This window comes from Clarias gariepinus, chromosome 3 (genome assembly GCF_024256425.1).
Source record: "Clarias gariepinus isolate MV-2021 ecotype Netherlands chromosome 3, CGAR_prim_01v2, whole genome shotgun sequence".
Classification (NCBI taxonomy): Eukaryota; Metazoa; Chordata; class Actinopteri; order Siluriformes; family Clariidae; genus Clarias; species Clarias gariepinus.
Window position 1 is genome coordinate 35,090,001 of NC_071102.1, and position 25,830 is coordinate 35,115,830.

The 25,830-nt window shown below is 39.2% G+C and overlaps 1 protein-coding gene across 5 annotated transcripts in view; it reads right to left on the bottom strand.

Annotated features, from left to right (window-relative positions):
• hdac5 (histone deacetylase 5) overlaps positions 1 to 25,830 on the bottom strand; it is an 84,474-nt gene that overhangs the window by 24,800 nt on the left and 33,844 nt on the right. For all 5 annotated transcript variants that reach the window (XM_053492424.1, XM_053492422.1, XM_053492423.1 and 2 more), the window contains one exon: positions 1,186 to 1,511. In XM_053492424.1, the coding sequence (XP_053348399.1) occupies positions 1,186 to 1,511 (326 nt within the window). The remainder of the gene's footprint in view (positions 1 to 1,185; positions 1,512 to 25,830) is intronic.

Consider the following 25,830-nt stretch of genomic DNA (forward strand, 5'->3'; position numbering starts at 1 on the left):
GCACGCGCACACACACACACACACACACACACACACACACACACACACACACACACACACACACACAGAGATAAACACATCTGGTGCGCAACAGTCACAAGGTGAAAGAGAGGACATGTCGATTCTGGTACGTCAGCCACACACACACCCACACAGACACCAAATCAAAAGTGTACACACACACACACACACACACACACTAATAATACACACTAAGTGCAACCCCTTATACACCCACTCATTCATTTTTTTCATTTTGTTCAGACACTTTTTTTTTTTTTTTTAAACCTGTAGCTTCTCGTTCGTGCAACTACAAAATAATTATTTTAAAATGACTCGATTTAAATCAGTGTTTAAATGTCAGTGTACAAACCATAACTTCATATTTTAGCTAATGATGCAGGAGCGCTAAAGTCTTATATGATAATTTAAAAAAGATTTAAATAAATACATGTGCAATATTGCAAATAATAATGCGCGCTGCAATATCGGTTATTTTTACATGGCGTTATAATAAAGCATTTTTCTTTTTAAAAAATCCTAAAATAATTTAAATTATTCATTTATTGAATATTACAATAAACAAACAAAAACAAATAAGCAAGCAAACAAATGTGTTTTTTTTATCGACTAACCCTAGACATTTCCTTTTCCATCATTTTTGTATTTCATCCATCCTTTCACCAATAAATCAATAAGTTAATTCATTAATTAATTAATTAATAAGGAAAAAAAGTACCCCCAAGTACCCAGAGTACTTAGAGTAAAAGTACATTTAATGAAAATAGATTTTGACAAATACTGTAATAAATGCTAAAATTAATAATTTAAAATAATTTTTATATTATCTCTATATATTTTTCATGTAAAATGACAAATGATATCTTTATAATATAATTATATAATATATTATAAACTTAAATGCTACTTATGTTATTATTACTATAACTAATAATAAACATTTTATATCTAACAAACAATTATATAAATAAATAATTAAATAAATAAATAAAGCACATTAACTGTGAGCAGGTTTCACCCCGTGCCATGACTAAATGAGAAACAGAAAGACAGACCCCCTGGACGTTCCCCTCAAAGCCCACTTTAAAACCCACTGGGATTAACACCACACAACCGTACACAATGCTTCAGGAGTTCTTCTCCTGCTCAGGTCTAGTTCTCTACCTTGAGGTGCTCCTGCAGCTGGACCTCATGCTGGCGTGTCAGCACCTCGTGCTGCTTCTGGAACTCGGCGAACAGGAGCTGCTTCTGGAGCTCCTGCTGCTGTTTGAGGAGGAGGAGCTCATGCTGGAGCTGCTGCTCCCTCAGCGCCGGATCCATCACGCTCAGAGCGCTCAGACGAGGATCTGTACGCAAGTCCACCGGACCGCCTCCTCCTCCTCCTCCTCCTCCTCCACTGCTGCTTCCTCCTCCACCTCCTCCCTGTTCACCGGCTCCTCCGGCTACTGGACTCTGCATGCCCGAGGGCAGCGAGCTCTTCACCTCCACCACTGAGAGAGAGAGAGAATGAAAGAGAGAGAGAGAGAATGAAAGAGAGAGAGAGAGAGAGAGAGAGAGAGAGAGAGAGAGAGAGAGAGAGAGAGAGAGAGAGGGGACGGGGGACGGAAATGATCAGATTATACATCAAAAACGTAAACAAGCTGTACAGGAGAGTTCAACAAAACCTCATGGAAGGAGTCTCCAGTTTCAGTTTTTTTCTTTTTGCTTTTGAGACAGAGAGAAAGACGGCTTGTGAGGACCTCGACTGCATACCGCTGCTACAATTTAAGTAAGATACTCAACACAGGAAGGATTCATCTCTAAAGTGACTGATTCGCTGACTGATTCATTGAAATCGACATCATGGCTGAATGAATGCTTCAAAAGCTCAATATTTATTAATTAATTATTTATATATATATATATATATATATATATATAAATATATAAAAAATTATGTCTTTCTTCGTGACAATTTGTCCCCTATAAAAATTTTGGAATTGTTTTTCTAGAAACTGAACAAACCCAACGCATTTAAATCATGTGAAAGATTTACTTGAATGTTTTTCGTGATTCGACAGACAGGCTGGGTCCCAAACTACACAAAGGAACCGACAGCTGGTGTCCTCTCTCTCTCTCACACACACACTATTTTGCGCACTATGCAGTGATTTGGAAGGAATCCTCTCAGGTATCCTTAGTAATAACTTAAGCTTCCGAACGACGAGAGAAAAGAAAAAGTACCGCGTAAATCCTGCCTTCGCTCCTCAAACATACAGAACTCACCATCATCTCTGCTAAAGTTCAGTTTTGACATTTTTAGTCTTTTCCGTCCGCAAGATTTTTCTCAGGATGGCGGTGAAAAGGTCAGTGTGACTGGACGTGGCTGAATTATCTCAGTTAAATAACGAATCATGAATAATGAACAGGTTATAAAAGACAAGGTCATGAATATTAATGACAGGCTGCTTTGAATGAATGAATGAATATTCATAACTAGTAGGAGGTTTCAGCAGGAAAAAAAAAAATCAAATAAAAGCCTGACTATTGGAGTGAAATATCTCTTAGAGTAAAAACACGCTTTGTCTCTGACACCGTTACAATTTTTACGGTTACGCCGCTCCAATGCACTTTTGGAGCTCCTGTCTGCCGCGTGCTGTGTATTCTTTTACTTTTTCCACTATCAGCTCATTCTCATGCCACTAGCTCGAGACAGGGAAGTTCGACTCGCTCTAAAGTAAGGCTGAGGAGAAATAACGAAGCAGAGGCACGCGGAGGCACGGTTCAATCAAAACTCCTGAGATGAATGCGCCGCAAACTTGATAACCTCCGAGAAAGCAATTTAGCAGTGAACACGGTATCGGGAGAGTCGCAGCGATTAGTTACATCGGGCGTGATTCCTGGTCAAAACAACAAAAAGGAAAAAAAAGAAAAATACAGAAATCTCAGAGAATGTAAGAGAGAAAGAGAGAGAGAGAGGTGGAGGAAATGCGCATCTTAGAAAACATAGCACCTTCAGCTTCTTTTCTGGCTTATAGAGTTATTTGTCAGGAATTTGATCGATGTCAAGCAGCTCTCTCTAACTCACACGCCTTTCTGTGACTGTATCAGAACTTTGATTACTGCACTGTTCGATTTCTTGAGTCAAAATTTTAACAAATTTGTTTCATTTATAACGGAAAAATTTGCTTAATTGTGGGCATCAAAGTGAAGTAGTGGTTCACACTGCTGCCTAGCAGCTCCAAGCCTGAGGGTTCGATTCCCTCCTCGAGTCTGTCTGAATGGAGTTTGTACAGTATGTTCTCCCTGTGCTTGATGGGTTTCCTCCGGGTACTCTGGTTTCCTCCAACAGTTCAAAGACATGCGGATTAGTTTCGAAATTGCCCGTAGTGTGTGTGTTTGTGCCCTGCAATGGATTGGAATGGATTTACCCAGCCAAATCCCCTGAGTCCCCTGAGATAGGCTCCAGGCTATATCCAACCATGTACAGGTCAAGCGTTATAGAGAATGAGTGAGAGAGAGTGTTTCCAACAAAACCCCATTACAGTAACCACAGATTTCTGTCCTGCATTTCCTCACACCTTCATGCTCCCAGTGCTGCCTAGTCTTACAGTGAGACACCCACTTTCAAACTCGCATAATGTTTTTTTTTTTTTTCTGTGCCGTGTCGCATAAATGAGACTACAACCATGTAAAAAACAGAATTTCCATAATCGAATCCTAAAGAAATTAGGACGGTGTGAAACCTCGAGCAGCTAATGGGATATCGAGATTCTCATCTTGTCATTCTCAGGTGCGAGACGGAAAGCCAGAAGCGCTTTCGGAGGACGCGCTAACTCGTCTGTCATATTAGTTGGTCACTCAAGCGTTCAATCCTGCGCCTGCCTGGGGTTTACCAACACGGCAGTGCGGAGGAAGCATTCAGATTGCTCGCAAATCAGATTAAATCCCCTCCGTCGTCAAGCCAGGAGCGCTAAATATAAACATGCTGCTGTCTATAGCCCAGGTGCTGCCTGACCGCATCGAGCTGCTGACGTCAGAGCATGCAGAGGAGTTTAGCACGGATTTCCCCCGGAGACCAACCCTAAGCTATTTAAAGGACATAGGTCTCAAAATTAATGATCGGTAAATCGGTAAATTCATTACTAGATACAGAAATAAAACCAAATGATGGAACTTCCACACTAAAAGAACGAGAATTATTATTGTTATTTATTATGAGCTAGTAAAATGTCCTGATAACAAAAGTGACAAACACAATGCAAACATGATTAAAAAAAAAAATTTTTTTTTCAGTTATGTGCTGACTGTACATTTAGTTCTAAAGGGGGCCAATAATTATGTCTCATTTGGATTTGTTTTAAAATATATGTTTTTGGTAAATGTTTTCATTTTCTGCAAACACATTTATCTCAAGGGTTAGATCATATCCTCGTATATTTTTAGCACTCAAATGGTTTTTATATTAAGGGTGCCAATAATTCTTGCGGCAATTAGATTTGGACTCCATGCTGCTGTCGAGAGAGAGAGGCAGAGAGAGAGAGAGATGGAGGAAAAATATTTTCTTTAAAAAAAGGCTACTCTGAGCTATTACAAGCTCTGTACTTTTCATACCTGACTACTTTTGTTCTTTCACTCAAGTACACAAGTAAATGGAGGACTTCTACTTTTACTTCAGGAATATTAGCCCTAGGGAATCTCTACTTTGACTCAAATACAGGATTTAAGTACTTTGCCCACATCTGGGTCAAACATACCTTTTATTTATCATTGCAGCGGCAGTAAGTGTTTTAAAAAACATTTGCTAGGCAACCAGGAATTATAAAGCATGAAAAATAAATAATAAAATAGATTTGATATTTCTTACTTCATACTGCAATAAATGCAGTTTATAATATGCTGCGAGAAGGAAAACAAGTTACTAAATTGGCCTTAATTGGCTAACTAGCAAAAAAAAAAAAAGCTTATAACTGAGATTAGCAATCTATCTTGTTATCACAGGGGTGTTTATAACAAGACTGAAAAAGATTGACAGAAGTACAGATGTACCAATGTCCAAGTTTTCTTCTGAGAAAAGTGTGTACATGCATAAATACAACGTTTAGGCACACACTATTTTTTGACATCACCACTACGTCAACAGACTGTCACTAAATGTAACTAATCGTTAATTAAGGAAGCTCTGCTAAGGGTACGTTTCCTACACCATATCATTTCTGATCAAACGATTTGGCTTTGATTTACAACTAGAGACCGTAGATCATAAGGAGATTTTAACGTAGTGTAACAATGTAACGCAGTGTGATGTCGAGGTTGCTAGATGTTCTTCCAGCTCAAATTCAGTGATGATCACGAAACCAGGGGTTCAACGTGAAAAGCACCGCTTATAATGCGGCTTTGCATGAACTGGAAATAAGATGTAAAAGAAAAACAGAAAATCGTTTAGTGAAGGTAGTGTGTGTGTGTGCGCGTATGTGTTGGATGATTGGGTACACGCAGGTCTGCAACAACGTTATTTCTACAGCTCGATAGTTTTTGTACCGAGAGAGGAAAATCCAGTTAGAACCTCCTTCGTGTGTCGAAATGAAACGGCGGCATCACTGCGGCATCCTCCTACACACTCAGCCACAGGAATCCCCTCATATCGCTGCGCTGATGAGAGTCATTCCCCCGAAACGGGATTCCCTCGAAGGCTTCCGTGTCCGCTTTATTGTCTTCTCCCTTCCTCCGAGCGATCTTTACAACGCTATGAAAATAAACCGTTTAACCGGCGGAACTGGAGAACACTGAAAGCAAAGAGCTTGCTTAGAAAAAGAGGAGCAGAAATCATGCAGAAACGAAAGGGAGATAGCAAATAGGAGTGATAGAGATGCATGGTGGGAGATTTCTTTTTCCGTTTTGCAACCAAAAGAAGACAAAAATAGCAAAGGGAAGGCAGGAAGCAGAGTGAAGCAGTTCCTTATTACAGATGCATGAAATGGACCTCGAGAGATCTCTGGGAACAAAAACGGAGGAAGATGATGAGAACGAAGACGAAACAAGGACAGATGTGTTTAAATAAACTAGCCAACTAGGGCAGAATTAATAACACACAAGACACGACTAAAATCTGGATTAAGTCATGGGATTAGATCCAAATGCTAAGATTACTGTAATCACCCTCAAAGAGCGAGTGCTAAAAATAACCGTGCTGTCATTCCAGCCGTCCCCGACCCCCTCCGTCTCTCCCAGCCTGTCACTATTTGGCAAATCTCATTCTGAGCTCGTAATGCACCACCATGCTGCAGATTGCTGGTGTTTCCCCATCATAGATCCCCGTGAACACAACTTTTTAGGATAAAATGGGAGTATAACAGCAGGGGAAAGTGTGTGAATGAGCAATGTGGGCGGATGAATGGAGAAATAACAGGAAACACTGATTTATATTCTCACAATGCTCATGATACAAAACGGGGCATTTCATCTTTGAATGAAAACTGCTTTCCGATGTCAAGAAGCAAGACATTAACAGTTCAGTTCAAGTCCTGCAAGTTTAAAAATTTAGATTAATTCTCATCAGCTTAACAACAACTGGACAGCTTACTGACAACTGGATAACAACCAAGTGTTGACAAACCCACCATATTGAAATTGTTCTACACCTTGATCAGAAAATGAATAAAAGTACATCTATTCCTTGTAGCTACAGTATGTCTCCCTTACTTGTTCTGCTAGTGATTTGTCGAGTTTTGCAAAAAATGCTCTTATCTTTTGGGGAAGAAAAAAGGCACACATAGCCAGGAACAGCTTATCATTATTATTTTGTGTTTTTATTTATAGTAGTGTGGTGTGGTACACAAGAACTTCCTGAGTTTCTTTTCCTATCACAAAAGGTTTTTAAGATTCAGTTCAGTAATCTATCACAATTTATGTATCAAATTTTTTAATAAATTGTCAATTTATATGTTTCCATTTAAAGTGGTAAAATGTTGCCGATCCACTATAATCCTGCAGGTGGAGCACTCTAAACCATTTACAAAGCACAACATTCTGTGCGGTATTAGCAAACTATTTGCCAAGTTTGTTTAGAATCGTAACAAAATCTGAAAAAAGACTGATATTGATTTAGGATATTTATAAAATCATGATACAAACTAAATCGCAATACTAAATTGGTACCTAGGTATTGTATTGAGTATTGGTTGGTGATTCCTGTACCTAGAAGGTCGCTCTATGGTTCCAAAGGAAGCGGATCCCTTATAGAAGGCCAGGACCCTTAACATCCTTTTATGCGAACAAATCAGCACCAACCCACACAGCTAGAAACCCCATCTCACCAACTTGTGCAGGTTGGTTATTTGGATTTTGGTGTAAAAATCCACAAAACTCAATAAAGGACTGGAGAATGATGGACACAAACAGTCTAGTTATGTAGTACCAAAGCTCCTGGAAAATTATGACAAGGTAATCAATTCATAACTGGATAAATTCCAATGATTAATCATTAGTCAAGCCTAGTTTTGCCTGGGGAAACATGGTCAATATGCTGTGAGAACGATGGAGAGAGATGGCTTGGGAAATTGAGACCAACCACAAAGAGAGGAAGGGGGAGAGAAAAAGATAGAGAAAAAGAGAAAGAGAGAGTGAAAAGGAAAAGAGTAAGTTATAGTTTTGCAAACAGGGAAGATAAAAATAGTACTGGAAGGAAGGCTGGTGAAGTAGAGAAAGCAACCTCCTCATTACAGATAAACAGTCTGCGAGAGATTGTTGAGTAGAAACTAAGAAGGTGGCAGGTCCTGATGGGAGGATGAGGTAGCAGAAGGTATAAAAGGGGTAGATACTTCCAAGTCAACTTTTTGTGGTCAATAAAAGAACTGATGCAACCAGAGCCAAGACTAAGTCCTCTTCAGATTAGATCTGATTGCCAAGATTAGTGTAATTACCCACAGCGAGTAAGCTCTAAAAATAGCTGCGATCTTGTCCAGTCCAACCTCTACTGACCCCCTCCATCTCTCCAAGCCTTCGCACCTACAATGATCTGCCAAATCATAAATCCGAGCCTATTGTGCAGCACTTCCAGATAACTGGGCAAAGTCCAAATCATGAAAAGTATGCTTTGTCAGGATTACGTTTTTTTTTTCCTCATTATTTTTTTTTTCAACAGTGATCCTTAAGATCCGATTATGAACCTTAATTACTTACTGTGGTTCCTCTAAAGGAAATAGTTCTTTTGAGAGAGAGAGAGAGAGAGAGAGAGAGAGAAAGCTCCAACAGCAGCAAGAATACATACTGTACAACACTGTTTTGCTAGTCATGGACTTGCCTGGGTTCCTGGGGAAAGATACTGTATCTGTGGAACCCTGTAAACTTCTATGTAAAAACCCAAGAACAGAAGATTAAAGTAAACTTGATGTTTTGAGGTGCTACTATATCAGAATGCAGACAAATTTTTTATTCCAAAGGTAATCCCTTAACTTCTTATATGGATTTCAGAGGTTTGCTAGCAACAATTCAAGGTTGATCGTATAACAACCTTTTGTTCACCAAGGCCCCATCCCAAATGCATTGCCGGCACCAAGGTGTTCACTTGACCAACCTACCGGGAAAGACTGTGATGATTTCATTTCATTAATGAACAACACAACGGTACTAAAGAAACAAAGACACAAATAACAACTACGTATTTGGGCACAGTTGATCATATGGACAGTGGCAAGGAAAAACTCTCTGAGACAAGTAGAGGAAGAAACTTTGACTCCAAAGGAATTTCGTCTTTTTCTAAAAACAAACACTATGGAGTGTGTTCAGGGATGTTTAGTATAGCCAGTTGTGTCTTAAATGGTTAAGCCTCTGGTAACTGCTCAGAAGATCAGGAGTTTAAGTCAGGGGTTCGAGCCGCAGCACTGCCAAGCCGTCCCTAACGTAAGCCCTTAAGCGGTGCACCATATCATGGCTCTGCTCTGATCCCGGATTCCATATTCAAGGGATACGTGAAGAAGATAATTCCACTGTGCTGTAAAGTATGTGCGACAAAGTCTTTCTGAAATGTTCTAAATGGTGGGTAAAAGTCCTGGGACCTCCTCAAGATGCACACCTCCAAAATATGGACAAATTACCCCTCTCACGGGTAAGACAGTGGTTTCTGGGACATAGTATATAGGACAAAGACCTATCTAAAACCTTTAAACAGAGGGTTTTCTTTTAACCCTACCCTCACACTGGCAAGGTAACAACAACTGCCTCTAACAAGCATGTTGGCATAGTAGTTAGAACTTTGCCGTGCTGTGTCCTTGGTGGGTTTTTCCCAGGTAACCTGGTTTTCTCCCCCAATTCAAAGACAATGCAGATTAGACTTTTGGTGTTCCCAAATTGCTTGTAGTGCATGTGTGTGTGCCCCCGCGATGGATTAGCACCCTGTCCAAAATGTACCAGGCCTCATGCCCGAAGTCACCTGGGAAAGGCTCCAGGCTTCCCGCAAACCCTGTACAAGATAAGCAATACAAAAAATGAATGAACAAAAAATATATATTACTTGCAAATTAGCAATTAGCAAATTATGGAAATTGTTGTGCTTAAAAACTTTGACAAGGTAGCTTCTATAGGTTCCTCGAATTCCTGGGCAGACCACAAAACAAACTTCCAGTGATGCATCACATTGACTGGTCACTTGCTTTTGTTAACATAAGTCAAAGAGGTTTTAAGTGGAATTTTTGTAGCCATTCAAAGAACCGTGACCATCCAAAGTACCCTTGAAGCAAGTTTAGAGATGAAATGCACTGCAAACAATAATCGAACGCTTGGGTTGAAAACGCTGGACAGTTCCTTTAAGCACCTCCATGCAGAACCAGAACATCAAACCTAAGAGTTAAACCCTCAGGACCGGCTGAAAATCTTTTTTTTTATTTTATTTTTTAAGTTTTCAAAAAGGCAGTTCAATTTGTGTTCGAGAGGAACCTCTTCAATACGGTAAAGGTCCTGTGAGAGAGCCAGAGAACTTAAATTCACAACAACTAACTGGTGGAAGTAGCGAGCTGCTGCCAGACAGTCGCTAGAAAGAGAGGAAGGGAAAGCAGCCAAGAGGAGTGAATGAGATTAGAGGCCAGGCTTGAGGAAACGTAGGATCGCCCCCAGTGTCTTTAGGCTGGAATCAGAATAACAACCTGCACAGAATGGCCATCCTCTTTACCGCATACAAATTTCTTTTGAATATTACAGTCTATAATGTTACGCTGACACAGTCTGAGGAACATTAGCACTCGATGGTGAAAATGAGAGTCGTTCACAGAGATGGAGAATTAAACCACTGTATTATATATAGTACAGTTTCACTTATTTACCTGCACTCATTTATATTATTTGAGAAGATTTATAATATTTATCTTAATTTAGATTTATTAGATGGATTTAAATCCACATAAACATTTAATTCATAAATATTCACATATTTAAATTTCACTTAAGTGTATTCGTTCCATCACTCCTTTTTTAAGGGCTCGTGTATATTTGTCCAACAACCACAAATGTTAACAATTTAATATGAAATATATCAAAATATTAATTTAACCCTATTATTCTGGATTATTTTTCTGTTTTTTATATTTTATAAAAATATATGTACATATTTTAAAATTATTATTATTAAGGAAACAAATTTGCAATGTAGTAAAGCAAATAAATGATTAGTGATGGGAATCACCACTTGCCTCCAGACACAATATCATCACAATACCTCTGTGCCGATTCATTTAAATTTGCAATTCTATAAGTATCATGATATGTATTAATACCTTGATTCGATATTACATTTCCCCCTGATTTTGTTACGATTTTAAACCTTAAAAAATGTTTAATGAGTAAGCAAATGTAGTCCGTTCCTAATAACATAAGTTTTCTCACTTAAAACCAAACGTTTTACAGCCGTTAAAGTCTCAAAACTCAACTTGATAGTGAGCATGTGGGCATGTGCGTCTGCTAACCTGGGCATGCAGTGTGTAACCATGTGTAATCAGGGGGTTTAAAACTAATTCGTTCACAGAGTTTGGAGAAAAGGGCAGATCGGAGGCCTTTTAACGTGTTAGATTTTTGATACGCCATAAAAATGAGTTTCTGTTGAGCCATTTGAAAGCTTCTGCGCTCTGTACAGAATCGGTTATATCTGAGGCTGATCAGCTGATCACCAGTCATGGCCAATCAAACTGAAAACCAGACAATTCTAGCCACTTGTCGATCAACCGGTAAATGTCCATTACAAACTTCACCACAGAAAATAATAACTCAATCGATTTTTCCCCCATCTCTGTAAATCTATATACCTCTTAAACGGAAATAACTTTTTTGCTAACAATTGTCTATATCAGGGGTCGGCAATTAAGTTTGGCCTCGGGCCAGATTTTTTCCAAGCCATTACATGGCGGGCCACAACCAAAACATTGGCTAATTTATTGAATTAATAGGGGAGGATGAATGGTAGGCGCTCGTAAAATGACAGAACCGAGATCCGAGATAAACTGACACATCTAAGATGAGATCATCGTGCTAATTACGATCCGGCTAGGTTGGTTCTTCGAGCACACCTGTTGTTGATGATTAGTATGGCTGGATTGAGTTGTCTACTCACTGATCACAAGCCCTGCGATTGGTTGACGAAATGGAAAAAGAGCGGCTCTATTTTTTTTTGTAACACGTGTTATGCGCAGAAATGCCCCCCTGCCATGGATTGCCCCCCCACATAATCGCTATTAAATATTATATTAGAAGATAAATTTAGAGGTTAATGCTTTACAAATTACATGAGACAATAAAATAAAATAAGCAATATAAAAATAAATATGTTGTATATGAAAAAATAGAAATATTAATATTTTTGAAATACATGTATACTTTTATATTGTTTGTTATAAAATTAGTTTCGTTTATATAATTTATCATTATAAAATATTTATTTTTATTATATATAATTATTTATTTGCATATTCATGACAAACCCCTGAAAAATAAATGTGCAAGATGCAAGGATATATGCAAGATCCTTTTCTTTTCCCACGTGAGTCAGTCTGCGTCAGTCGTGCTCTTTAACCAATCAGATGTGACCTCGCCATTTTAACCAATCATAACCCACCAGGAGCGCAGGCTAAATCCTGTTTACATGAAATAAACCTGCTTCCGAGCAGGTTCAAGCTTACGGATATGTTGCTATGACAGCAAATGCGAGAAGCGCATCGAAGAACGAAACAATCCAAGATCAGGACAAATTCACAACAAGCAAATCCAGCTAACTGAGTTAGAGACAGACGAAGAACGGACCCCTGGGTGCTTGCAAAGCACAACAAGACGTCATGTGTTTTGCATGTTGAGCGTTCGCTCTGCACCTCGCTGATGCGCTTATTCACCCTCGTATCCAGATATAACAAATAAGAATTTAGATCGATTGAAATATTTCTGTTCTGAAAAATTAGGTTTCCAAACAAAGAGCATTTCTGAGAGTGTCAGTCCGATTAAAAAAAAAAAAATCATTTATTTATTTTCATTCTCTAGTTTAAACAATCTCACGGGCCAGATGTTTTTGCTTGCGGGCCACATGTGGCCCGGGGGCCGTCAATTGCCGACCTATGGTCTATATGATATACTGTAAAGACAATGCTTTGTCTTTAACTGGCATGTCATTGGAAAACAGGTTTTGTTATAGCACCCTTAAAATGCTTAATCCCTGACCAGCCTTGCTTGTCTCCTGTCCTTAACTGGTCTGACACTGGAGACTTCTTCCGTTAAAAAAAAAAACAACAAACACCTTCATACAAAAACATTTTCTTGTTAAATGCTTCTGGACGCTTGTGAGATGTTACGATGGAATCGGTAACGTACGCCGCATCAGAGCAAGTGCGTTATTATGACTCTGAGATTTGTAGCGGGACTATTTTCAGGGCTGCTGGTCTAGAAAACTAATCAATGCCTTCTCGAGCGAAAGTGAACGTTATGTACATGGGCTGGGACGGTAGCACTTCAGACAGGAAGGCTAAGACCGGTATGCTAGTGGAAAACTGAGTGAGAATACCAATGACTTCCCCCCTGTGGAAATCTTTCGGCGAGCCTGCCAAGCACTCAGCGTGGAATTTTTCTATCGCATTCAGGGCAAAAATCTAAACACGCTGACCGCAGCCAAGGGGGTTGGGGACGAAAAGAAGAAAAGAATTGCCTGGGGATGTATGGAATGTAGCGTGTAAGGATCAAAATGGCTACCCTCATCTGGTGTCTTCCCGAAGCCGGGGTGGGTGGGAGTTGGTAGGGGTGGGGGGTTAAAGGGGGACAAGAGCAAAGATAAGGGAGCGTCTTATTTTGTTTTTCTTTCTTCGTCCTCTATTTACTCCTCTGTCCACTCTGTCCCCACCCCTGAATTCCTGGGGGAAGATTAAAGACGGGCTGTGACAAAACCCGGAGTGTGCTTGTGAAAACGCGGGTTATAAATAAGCCAGGATTAATAATGCGCCGAGAGCGGGAGGGAGCGAGGGCTCTGGGGTTCGCACTGCGCTTTTAAAAGCGCTTCTATTTTCAGCTCCTCTGCATTTTTTTCCCCCTTTTTCTACCCAACACTGTAGCTTTGAGCCTCTCTTCTTCTTTCATACACATACAACTCAAGCTTCTCGGTGTGTTGAAGCGGGCACTGAGATCCTACAGGGACACTGTGTTTGATGTGGAAAAAGATGGAGGGACGTATCCTGACAGGACAGCCTGTCTCACCGCCGGCTTTCTGATGAGTCGATGGTGCGGGGAGAGTCCTTCACGCGCTGACAGACAGCAGCGTCACAACGTCGCACGGATAATTGGGCGGCGGAGTTAGGGAGCTAAAGGTGTGTTGAAGCGCAGGTAGTTTTACCACTGTTTGAGCGTCGTCCAATAACAGCGAGTGAAACTCAAGTCCTTTTGACCAATCAGAATCCAGGAGAAAATGGTCAGGGGTGAAATGAGACATTTCATATGTGCATGCGTTAGCGTGTTAGCAGGCACTTCAGATAAACAGTGTGTGAGAACAGATTAGAAACACATCCATCTAATCATCGCTTGTCAACAGTAAAGCAGTGTGTGAGGGAGAGTGCACGTGTGTGTAGGAGAGTATGCGACAGACTGTGTGTCCGGTTATCTGACCCAGACAAACACTTCTGCTGAAACTCAACACGACAAAGCATGTGCGCGTTTTCTTCAACAGCTTCAAGGGGCGAGCTACTTCTGGAGAGGCAGAGTGGGCGGAGCAAGTGACATGATGGGGACCAATGAGAGCAAGTGTGGTGTTTTTTTTTTTTTTCAGAAAGATGGCAGATTTGCACTAAACTGATCGCTGTGTGTGTGTTTGTGTGTGTATACGTGTTGTTATTCTAGTGACTGCATTACGATAGCCTGTGCTAGCAATGAAACCATGGCAACCGGTGGTAAGCATAAGGGCAAGGATGCTAATGCTAACCTCCAGCACGGGGCGGGGGGGACAACTTCTCTTGGTCGCATCTCATCATTGTCTTCCTCTTCCCTGTCTCTCTCCATCTCTCCATAACTCTTCTCAGTCCATCATTCTGTCGCTCTACTCTAGGTCATCCTCTTCTCCCCCATGTCTCTTCCTTTGTCTCACTTTCTGTCCTTATGTCTCTTCTTTTCTCTCTATTCTGAATTCCATCTTTGTCTTCCATATCATACTCTCTCTCTCTCTCTACTTTTTTAGTCTCTCCCTCGATTTCTGACTTTCACGTCCTTTTTTTCACTCTCTTACATATCTCTTACTCTATCTCACTGCCTTTCCCTCCATCTCCCTCTTTCTCTCGCTCTAACATAGATTACATAAGTGAATCTATATTCCTGTGCTGAGAAACAGACAGAATGAGAGAAACACACTCACAGAGAGAGAGAGAGAGAGAGAGAGAGAGAGAAAGAGAGAGATGAAATTTGAAGGACAGTCCTCTGGGGCTGCGTGAGCTGTTTGGGGTGTTAGACGTGCGATCGACGCTGTGAATCATGGTATACGTTCCTCCAGCTCAGATACAGAGCAGAGCTGACGGTGCAGAGTGTGATAAATCTCACACACAGACACACAAAATCCTGATGCGACTGTTCCTGTGGAAATGAACAAACTCTGAATGCTTTATATAACCTGCTGAAAGAAGAGCAAAGAGCACACACACACACACACACACAGGTCTCATAAACTTGTGTGTGTATGTGTGAAGGTTGCTCTATAAACAGCACAAATGTCTGATATAAAGCTGCACCATACGAGTAAAGATTCCCCTGACTATTTACTTATTCACCCAAGTTTTCTTTCTTTCTTTTCTAAAACTCTTCCGGCTAAACAGAAACACGAGTTTGCGTTTGGAGCTCTGAGACGAACGTGCTGATGTGTTGTGCGGCCCCGGAACGCTCCCGCGCCGCCGCCTCGTAAAGTCAGTCAGGAGCGCCCGATCAGCACCACCAGATTACGGCTGTTTGCACGTCCTCTGTCTATCAAAAACGTGTGTGACGGAGGTAAAATGCCCATGAAGCTCCTGCATGCTCTCTGGAGACACACTTAGTGTTTCGGCTTTCCTGCTTTTCCACCCTTCCCCCCTGTTTCTCTCTCTCTCTCTTTTTTTTTATTTATATAAACGGGGCTGTTTTGCAGAAAGCTGAGCTTACGTCATGGTTATTTTCTTCTACACCAAGCTCTGGTGGAGACGACAGAGAGGAAAAGAGAAAGAGAGATGGAGAGAATAGGGAAGAGAGAGAGAGAGGGAGAGAGAGAGAAAGAGAGAGGGGCATGGATATTGATTTCCAGAAATAGCACATAGCAACGCTCGCTAGGCTGCCCTGTCAAATCTGCTCTGCGTCCTCGTCTTGTTAGAGAGAGAAAGAGAGAGAGAGAGAGAGAGAGAGAAGGATGGAGAAGACAGTTGTGAGGATCAACAGGTTGGCGTGGAATATCTGCGTCTGCATAACATTCAGTCTCGCTTCTGGAGCTAATCAGAGAGCGGCCGCGGGGGGAGAGGGGGAAGGGGAAGATCCTCAACCTGATGAAACGCACGACTGTGGAAACCCGGGATAAAGTCTTAACAAAGCGAGGGAAAAGAATGGAACAATATCAACAACAATAAATAATATAATAAAAGAAGATAGGAAATATAAGAAATAAAAGACATATAATATTGTAAAGCTAAAATATGACAGTAGGCGAGGAACAGCTGTGACACGACATCACTGTATGCATCACCTCGCAGTCACTAGTGGGGCAAAAGTACAGGCTTTAACGTACAAGCAGATTCCGTGACCCTCAGTAGGTAACTATGAGGTAACAGTATAGGTTCAGTGTATAAAATAATGTGTGTCAAGTCAAGAGGTTGCAGTCAGTAACAAGTGAGACGGGGAAGTGCGTCGGCTGCTGGTCCTCTCAGGGACGCACCACTCTAGTTGAATCCATTTTGAACAATTTTTGTACAACCTGCTAAGCTGTTAAACACAAGAATTAAAAAGTGATACCGGAGTTGATCCCTGTGTGTCCCCTGTAGTTGGCTAATGTTTGAACCAGACGTTGATGGGCAAATTCCCAGATAACTCGACAGATATAACTTCACTTACATAAATAAAAGAAAGGTTGGTCTGTACTGTACACTGGTCAGAACTCGCTTTTTTAATAATTTCTTTACATTTCATTTATTGGGGGACCTGAGACCACTCGCTCTCACTTACTCATCGCTTTATCTTGTATTCAGGGACGCGTGGGTGCCTATACCAGGAGACTTAGGGCGCGAGGCGGGGTACACCCTGGACGAGGTGCCAATCCATCGCAGGACATATTCTCACACTACGGGCAATTTGGGAGCACCAATTAACCCAATCTGAAGGTCTTTGGACTGTGAAAGGAAACCAGAATACCTAGAGGAAACCCACTAAGCACAGGGAGAACATGCAAACTCCATGCACACAGAGACGGGAATCGAACCTGGCCGGGAATCGGACCCGGACGCTGGAGGTGCAAGGCAAAAGTGTTAACCCCTACACCTCCTGACCTGAAACCAGTTTGTATGTATGTATGTTTGTCTGTCCAGCCAGCACTGTCTGAAGTTTAACCTGCACCAAAACTGAAATCAGAATGTTGAATAAAAGCGATGTTATGAACAGTTAGGGTGTTGTGTAGTGGATAGTGTGTATTGTAGTGTAATGTAATGTAATGTATAGTGAGCAGTGTAGCCTAGTGCATCATGTACAGTGTGTTGTATAGTGTATAGTGATTAGTGTACAGTGTATACTGTACATCATGTATAGTGTAGTGAATAACCAGTACTGTGTAGTGAATAACCAGTACTGTGTAGTGTACAATGTATAGTGAGCAGTGAACAGTGTTCAATGTATAGTGTGTTAAGTATATTGTGGAGTACAATACATAGTGAGTAATATACAGTGTTTAGTTTATTATGTATAGTGTAATGTATGAGTATTGTGTATTGTATAGTGCATCATGTATAGCGTAATGCATTATGAATATTGTTTAGTGTAGTGTATTGTGCATAGTTTACAGTGTATAGTGTGTTGAGCAGTGTATAGTGCAATGTACAGTGAGTAGTGTGTAGTTTATAGTGTACCATGTATTGAATAGTGTATAATGAGTAGTGTGTAGTGTAGTGTATAGTGAGTAATGTACATATATAGTGCACAGTGTACAGTGCGTGGTGTTTAGTGTACAGTGTAGTGTATAGTGTTTAGTGTAGAATGTGTAATGTTTTGTGTAGTGTAGTGCAATGTATAGTGTACCGTGTAGTATAGTGCATCATGTATAGTGTAATGTATCATGAATATTGTGTAGTGTATGGAATAGTGAGTAGTGTACAGTGTATAGTGCAGTGTATAGTTTATACATACGTTTTGTGTAGAGTAGTGCAATGTATAGTGAATAGTGTACCATGTAGTGTATAGTGTATCATGTATAGTGTAGTGTACAGCCCTGAAGTTTCACCCAAGTCAGCAACCATTCACTTGAGAACCTATAAAGGAACCTTTAATGGTGCTGTATGGCTAAGCAAGATCACGTAAGTACATTTTATCCACCATGTTTCATCATTTTTTTCATGCTAATTACATGAACAACCACGCCATGAACCATAAAACTCTCACATCTCATAATTGCCCTCAACATTCTATAATATCCCTGCTTCTCCTCCAGAACAGTGACCCATTCAGCAACACGTGGTGTCCAGAAGGGGCATAAAGGGAGAATATTTAGAGCACTTTCCCTTCAGGCTACGGCTCTCCTGCTTCCACCTTTCATGCACAGATTTGTAAAAAGAAGAAGAAGAAGAAGGAGGAGGAGGAGGAGAGAAGAAGAAGAAAGCGAGGGAATAGCATAAACATGAAGACGCTGAAACGCGGTGGCCGAGCCGCAGGCTGAGAGCGCACCACTGTTTATATGTTCTATAAATGCACCGGCATTGACGTCAAACGCTCACACGGCTGGAATGTTGTTTTCTGGGTAAACTTCGACGTGTGGTGCGGAATTCAGAAAGCTGGCCAGGGAAAGACGAGGAGGAGGAGGAGAAGGAGGAGGTCTGATCCCGGCTCATTACACACACAGAGAAATAGAGGGGTTTGCTTTACAAAGCTGAAACGATCAAATCTAAACGACAGTTTTAAGAACACAGGTTTAGTGTTCGGTAGATATTTATTATTAAAAGTCACTTTTTGGCTTCACTAACATAACATCTTGATAATTTTTGAAAATAGATCAAATGTATTTTTTGACTAAGCTGTTTGAACGGCCAAATCTGATGATTATTAGATCGGTTCCGAGTCACCGGGTCCTAGATCATATATATATATATAAACGGCGCATGTGTAGAACGCTTGATGACATCATCAGGATTTTATAGCAGCGCTAGCAACGGCTGCTAAAACAGCTAAAGCAAGGCGTCTGGCTGAACCTCAACAAATACAACTGATGCTCGCCGTTCACACAAATCTGATGTATTTAAACCCAGATAATGTGAACAAAGACGTATCTATGTGCGCCTTTTCAACCCACACATCCAAAGGTTAAAAAGGATTTCCTCTGTAACCCCTCCCCCACCCCATCCCATATATCTAAACTCATTTAACAAACAAACATGGCACTACTGGTGGTCATATGATGACATCACAAGTGTATCAGCAGATCTGATTATAACTTGGTGTGTAAGATGATGCAACTTTTGACGAAAACTCGGATTAAAATAGTATTTAAAATTGTAAGAACAAATTCTAGCACTTAATAGTACAAGAATACTAACAACAGGTATAAATTAAAGAATTCTGAATTTTATTGACATAACACTTCTGTCTACAGAAGTACTAAAGATACATTTTAAATATCAAAATAAAAAAAAGAAACTTGTAAATCTATATAAAATAAAACAAAAATAAACCTGCATCTAAAAATGTATTATATAAATCAAAAAATTTACTTCAAAGAAAAACCTTATCACTGGATGTAGGTTTAAAAATAAAATAAATACATGTATTAATTAAATAATAAATATAAACAAGATTTTTTTTGTAAAATTTTCATAAAAATCTGTTTCAGAAATAATTAAAATAAAAAAATATATTAAACTTTAAATAAAACATACAAATGAAAAGTCTGAAACTATCATAATGAGCTAACAAGAATTTCTTGACAAGAACTAACAAAAATTAAAAAGTTAATTAAAATTAAATTAATTTTAATTTAGTTTTTTTTGTGCATTTTGTACATTTTAATGAACATTTAAAGTAACTTAAATTATTTTAATTGACAAAAATAGATAAAAATAGTTTTAAAAAAGGTATAAAAAGTGAGTTAAAAATATTGGGGGGGGGATTCACGTAGATTCAATAAATATATTAATAAATAAATAAACAAACGTGATCTGCGTGAACACTGAGATGGGAATAAGGACGGGTATGTCTTGGACAATACTGAGACTGCTGGACATCTATGCTTTTCTCAAGAATAGGTCCAGGAGTTGTAGCCCCGCCTCTGCGCTATAAACAGAAGGCGTTCTATGAAACGCCGGCGACGGGGACGGCCATCAGACCCTCAGAATTCCTCTTAATAGATCATAGACATAAAATCTGTCGTGAGGATTCAGGGTCGCGGCATTGTGTTACTGATGTCCTGCCTTTAACACGCGGGTCGTTACTACAGAGAAGAGCACGAGAGGAACGTTAATCGCCTCGGAACTGGCTGCAGCACTGACACCTAGCACCAGGGGACGCGGCAACATTACAACTGCGAAAGCAGATCACGTTCTTCCCTAAAATAAAACAAACTAAACATAAAAATCCCAGCAAAACAAAGTGACATGAAAAGTGACTGAAGTAAAAGTTAGTTGTACATAAATCAATGAACAACATCACAAACTAAAATAGACAGAAACCTGCAAAATTTTGAAAAGTTAAAAGAAAAGCAACCTAAGGAAACAAAACCTCCATAAGAGGTTTTTTTTTTTTAATAAATAAACAAATACTAAGAGTGACAACAAGGCCAAAAAATTAATTCATTAAAAAAATGAAATCCAATACACCATATCAGAACACCACCATGAGTTCGAAATGATGTGTAGTTCAGGCACTGAGGACTTGGCCAAAAAAAAAAAAAAAATGATAAAGCACACCTTGTGTCTAGTAATAGAGCAGGAACATCGGGGTGAGAACAGCGGTGCTAAATTTAGACCTTCTTCATTTAGAGCTTCATCGTATAAACAACAACAGTGTCCTGTTAAAGACGTCTCCATGGCTGCGTTTCCATCACCAGCCAGTTCGGCTTTCAGCTTTTAACTCACTCAGGATCACGTTACAATCCGAAAGCCAACAGTAACATCAGGTGGAAATCACTAATCCGATCAGACCGAGGAGTAACGGGGTTTATCAGGAGATTAGCTAATGAGGAGACCTGCCCCGTACATTAACATGCTGTGTTTGCGTTTCGTCATTGCCGCTTTGTAGCTGCTGTTGGGTTTTACGTGAGTGCTGTAGCGCCTATTGAAGAACACACCATTTGACATCCTCAGTAAGAGCTTTTTGCTAAATATTCATTTTTAAAAATCGTGTCGAGGTACAACCTTTGCATGATTTCACAGGTGTGCTTTGGGAAGGTCCCCAAATAACAGTTTCTAGTTCTAGGGCCTCATAACACACACACACACACACACACACACACACACACACACACACACACACACACACCAGAATGTGTGTTACATACTGGCCCAGTCTCAGCACGTGCTGCTCTCAGATTCCGAAAATACAAACTTTTTATTGATTGTTCATAAAGCACACAAACAAACAAACAAACAAACAAACAGCAATCAATGCAACAAACTGTGGCGGAAGTGAGGAAGCCTGAGTGCGTTTTTCAAAGGGGTTTTAAAAACCATGCAGTGACATCACTGTGACATCATACACAAGATCAACCTGTTTTACTGGATATTAATAGAGCAGATGAAAATTTTAATCAAGAATAGAAAGAAAGAACTTATTAAAAACAGCTCCTTGGATGACAAAATGTACTGATGTGTTTTTTTCAGACTTTACCTTCAATAATGTTTTCAGCCAAGCTGATAAAACACTAAGGCATCAACAATTTGGTTTAATTAAAATATTTTTTTTTAATATAAGTTATACTACTACTACAAATAAAAATTAATTTTTTGCCCAAACAGTCTGATCACGCTGAAGCTGGCGGTCTGAGTGGAAACGATGCCGCGGTCAGTCACCAGGCCAGCGTAGCTAATCCATAAAGATCAGCGCAGATCTGTGCGTTACATAAGCGGACGGTGTGTGTAATTAAAACACTTCCTGTGCTGAGTGAGGCTTATTTACAGACTCTAACACATCCTAAAATGAGATTAGCCTCACACTCAGCACCTGATCCTGGATCAGCCGCACTAAATTTATACGTCACGGATGCTAATTTCTTCATTCCGGTAACTCGGCGCTACACTCCTGACTACCAACACAGGGTCGTCTGTTCATCTCCTGCTTCACACACACGAAGAGACTCCAAACCCCGGTCAGAGCGAGCACACGGTTAATCTCACTCGGGAATGAATGTGTACACAGAGAGCTGGAAATATATTCCCAAAACTGATTTATAAATCATTTCGAGCTACTAAAGTTGAACAAGAATGTCTGGTCATCATTTTATTTTATGCCTTTTATAAAAATAATTCATGTTAAAACTTATTTCTTGCCAAACCTTAATGATACAATAAAATATTGAAAAAAATAATAAAAAGATGTAAGTGTTGTTTATCGTGAGGTAAGGGTAGATGATACAAACTGCTAGCAAAAAAGTGGCATTTTTTAAATTTTATTGAGATTCATGAATTATTAAAATTATAAACAAATTATTTATTATTAAAACATTGTAACTGATAGAAAATTACTTTTATAAGCATTTGACAATTTTTATATTTGTTTCGACAATTTTGGGAAAATTATTTTAACATTACATCAGATGCCTTAAGTCAGTTTGTAACAGCATTATAAAAAATATAAAAATGTAATATTAAAAAAACAAAATTCCAGAATCTAAAATATTATTTAAAACTGTATTACAATAATGCTATTGTATTATAGGTATAGATATCACAAGGGACCTCCCAATACGATATTATCGCGATACCTGGCTCGGGTTTTAAATTCCAATTCTTTAAAACGCATTACAATTTATAAAAATCCTGATTTAATATTCTTTTTTTTTTTTTTTTTTTTAAGATTTTGTTACAATGCTAAACAATCTCCCATAGCGATGCTGCCAGGGTGTGAATAGTTTAGAGCGCGTCACCTGTAGGAATATAGAGAGAGGGCATCGTTTTACCATTTCAAAAAAATTTTTATACAAAAAAAAAGTTGCTTTGGCCAGACCAACACATTCACCCATGTGTACAGGCGCTAATCCTTGCTTACTCTAAGCCTTAAACTTCGCCCACAGCTCATAAGGCATTTATACTTATTACACACTGATCTAGACACAGATCATGATCTTACAGGATCTTCTTCAGGATCTTACAAGCTGCAATCTAATCGGCTGTTCTCGTTTCTTAGATACCCAAGATACGACTTTTTTCAGAGAAAGATCATTTAATTATTTCAGAGGTTTGTTTAAAGCGTCTGGATCATCTCAACAGGAAAGGTACAGTGGTTGCTCCTCAGTCAGACAAAATGCCCTAGTGCTTTTGAACAATGGTGGATCCCGGGCACAAACAACACCGGGCTCTTCAGGGACATCTAGAAAAAGTCACAACCCTGGATGGAACCCTGGAGCTAGGACACCCAAAGTGACCAAACTACACTGATGTTTCAAAACTGTAACAAATCCATATTAAAATAATAATAATAATAATAGTAAATTCCCATCACATATTCAGAACCAAAACAAATCCGTAACACCTTCTGAAGAATGTCAAAATTTAGGGTGTCTGATTCCTCATTTATCAATTCCTAACTTGAGTTTGGTCTGATCTAGAATGACCTTCTCTAGTTGAAGAGCCTAAAAATATCCCAGGTGTGACAAACTGGCTAATATTTTGCACAGTTGCCATGACAATGGTCAATAATTTACACACTTTACACACGAAATTGGTGAAACTTTAGCTCTTGACCATACAGTGTACCGCTTTTTAACTCTTGGCTCATTCCTGGGTGTTTGAACTCTCGCCGTTGCGTGAGTTTGGGCAGAATCTTCACGGCTGAATGAGCACTGCTGAGTGAGGTGCTTTGAAATAGCCGGTTACGTGACCGTGTTGCCTGGTACGACTGGTTTCAGCTCAGTCCTTGGATGTTTTTTTATTTTAGATAAATAAAAAATCTGAGTTAAAATAAAATGATAATATTAATAATTTAAAAAATTATCTTCATATTTGGTCTCTCTTGAGTTGTCTATTTTAGGAAAATCTTCATTCTCATCAGTTTCTTTATCCTCTAGACTTCTGATGCCTGAGTTTAACCTGCATTAGATGCATCTTCCCATCATGTTTTCAGAAAATCTATCTAATTAGCATTTTCAGATTCAGTATTTATAAAACTCACGCACTGATCACCACAAGCAAGGTATTCCTGATATGCAACCCAAATCCAGTGGTGGTTCCACATCTGGTCTTGGATTGGAGCCAGAGCAAAGCGTCTTCGCCTTGAAGTGCTTGTATTTCTTAAACAGGTGACACATGGATGCTACGGGAGGAGGTAGAAAGATCTAAACTGAAGCATCTACGGGTGCTGAGATCAGCTCACTGAAGGATGTGAGAGAGGCGTGACCACGAATGAACCATTCTCAGAAGGTTGGGCACGATATATTTAACACTAGAACTGTCCAATATAAACAATTCAATTGTACTTATGTTGGTCAACTAAAGTAACAGAGCAATTTGAATTAATTCGGACTTTCTAAATTGTTTTTAATTATTTTCTAATGTTAAACTAAAGAAACTTAGGTATAGTTGGTGCAAAACTGCCACGAGAGTGTGAAGCAAAAAAATTGCAAAAAGATCACCACATCATACGAGACATGACATTTAAACAATCAAACAGACAGAACAAGTTACACAACAGATTAGTTTTTATTAGATACTTTTTAACAGTTTTAACACTTTAAAACCTGTAAGAAATATAGCTGCTTGAGACAAATTAGGCAAACAACAGTGCCATTAAATCAAATCAACCTGGAAATATCAATGCCCAAATTTTGAGTATAGCTAGGATTCACAGTGCTATTTAACACTTTTTTAATTTTATTATTATCATCACAGGGTAATTTGGTTACAAAGACGATTTGGTAACATATAGCGATTCTTTTTTGTGGCGATTCATGTATTGTCACATCGACTCCAAAATCAACTATTAGTTAATATACGTTTGCCTTAGCGTGGTAAAATGTTCCAGTTTCTGTGTAATCCTACAGGTGGTGCACTCTAAGCTATTTAAACATACGCAGGCAGCTCAGCACGTTTGTTTAAAATTTTAACAAGATATGAAAATTAAAAATACTGAAAAAACTGAAAATAAATTACTATCAAATCGGGATGATCATAAAAACTCAACATAGATTGAATCGACAGTGAGGAAACCAACATTCCTACCGTTATCTATTCAATAGCTACTGCATACATTCTCTATCCATAGTATTGCTATTCACTTATTGTTAATATACAAGATATTTAACTTGTACAATGCTGCTAGTTGCACTTCTGGCCAATGCTTAACTACGTGGATAGATTGACCTGCCTTTCTTTCTATTTGCCAGCTCTTAGCAATGCAATTTAAGATAGTTAGATTTTATCCCGATGTTCAGGACTCGTTTCATTTTTTTGACACTGAAACCTAAATTTTTCTTTTTCTTTTAAGTTCTGTTCAGTTGCTCTTGTTAGGCTTAATAAATATGAATGCGATTTATTGCATTTAGACATAAAGATTGGAGTCGTTGCTACCTGATTCGTTTTTTTTTTTATCCACAATGTGATCGAACAAGCCAGTACAACCCTAAAGCAAGTCATGAAATGACATCTAGTGAACATCCTGGTGAAGTCATGTAAAAAATCTGTGAATTTCTATACGAGTCACATCATTTCTAAATCAGTGGTGTGTCCGAGTAGTAGTCTACTTCCTATTTAACAATTCTAATCATTTAATACCTTCTTAAATTAACTAAAAAAACATATTAAGAAAACCTCACTGTGAGGTATATACTCTAATATTGTTTGGAAAAATGTCATGTGAATTATTTCTAAATTTGTTCCATGCTGTTCACACACAGTCCCAAAAAAAAGCCAAGGTTGGTGCTTTTAAAAAAAATGTCTAAAAGAATCACGATTTTGAAATGACAACAACTAGACA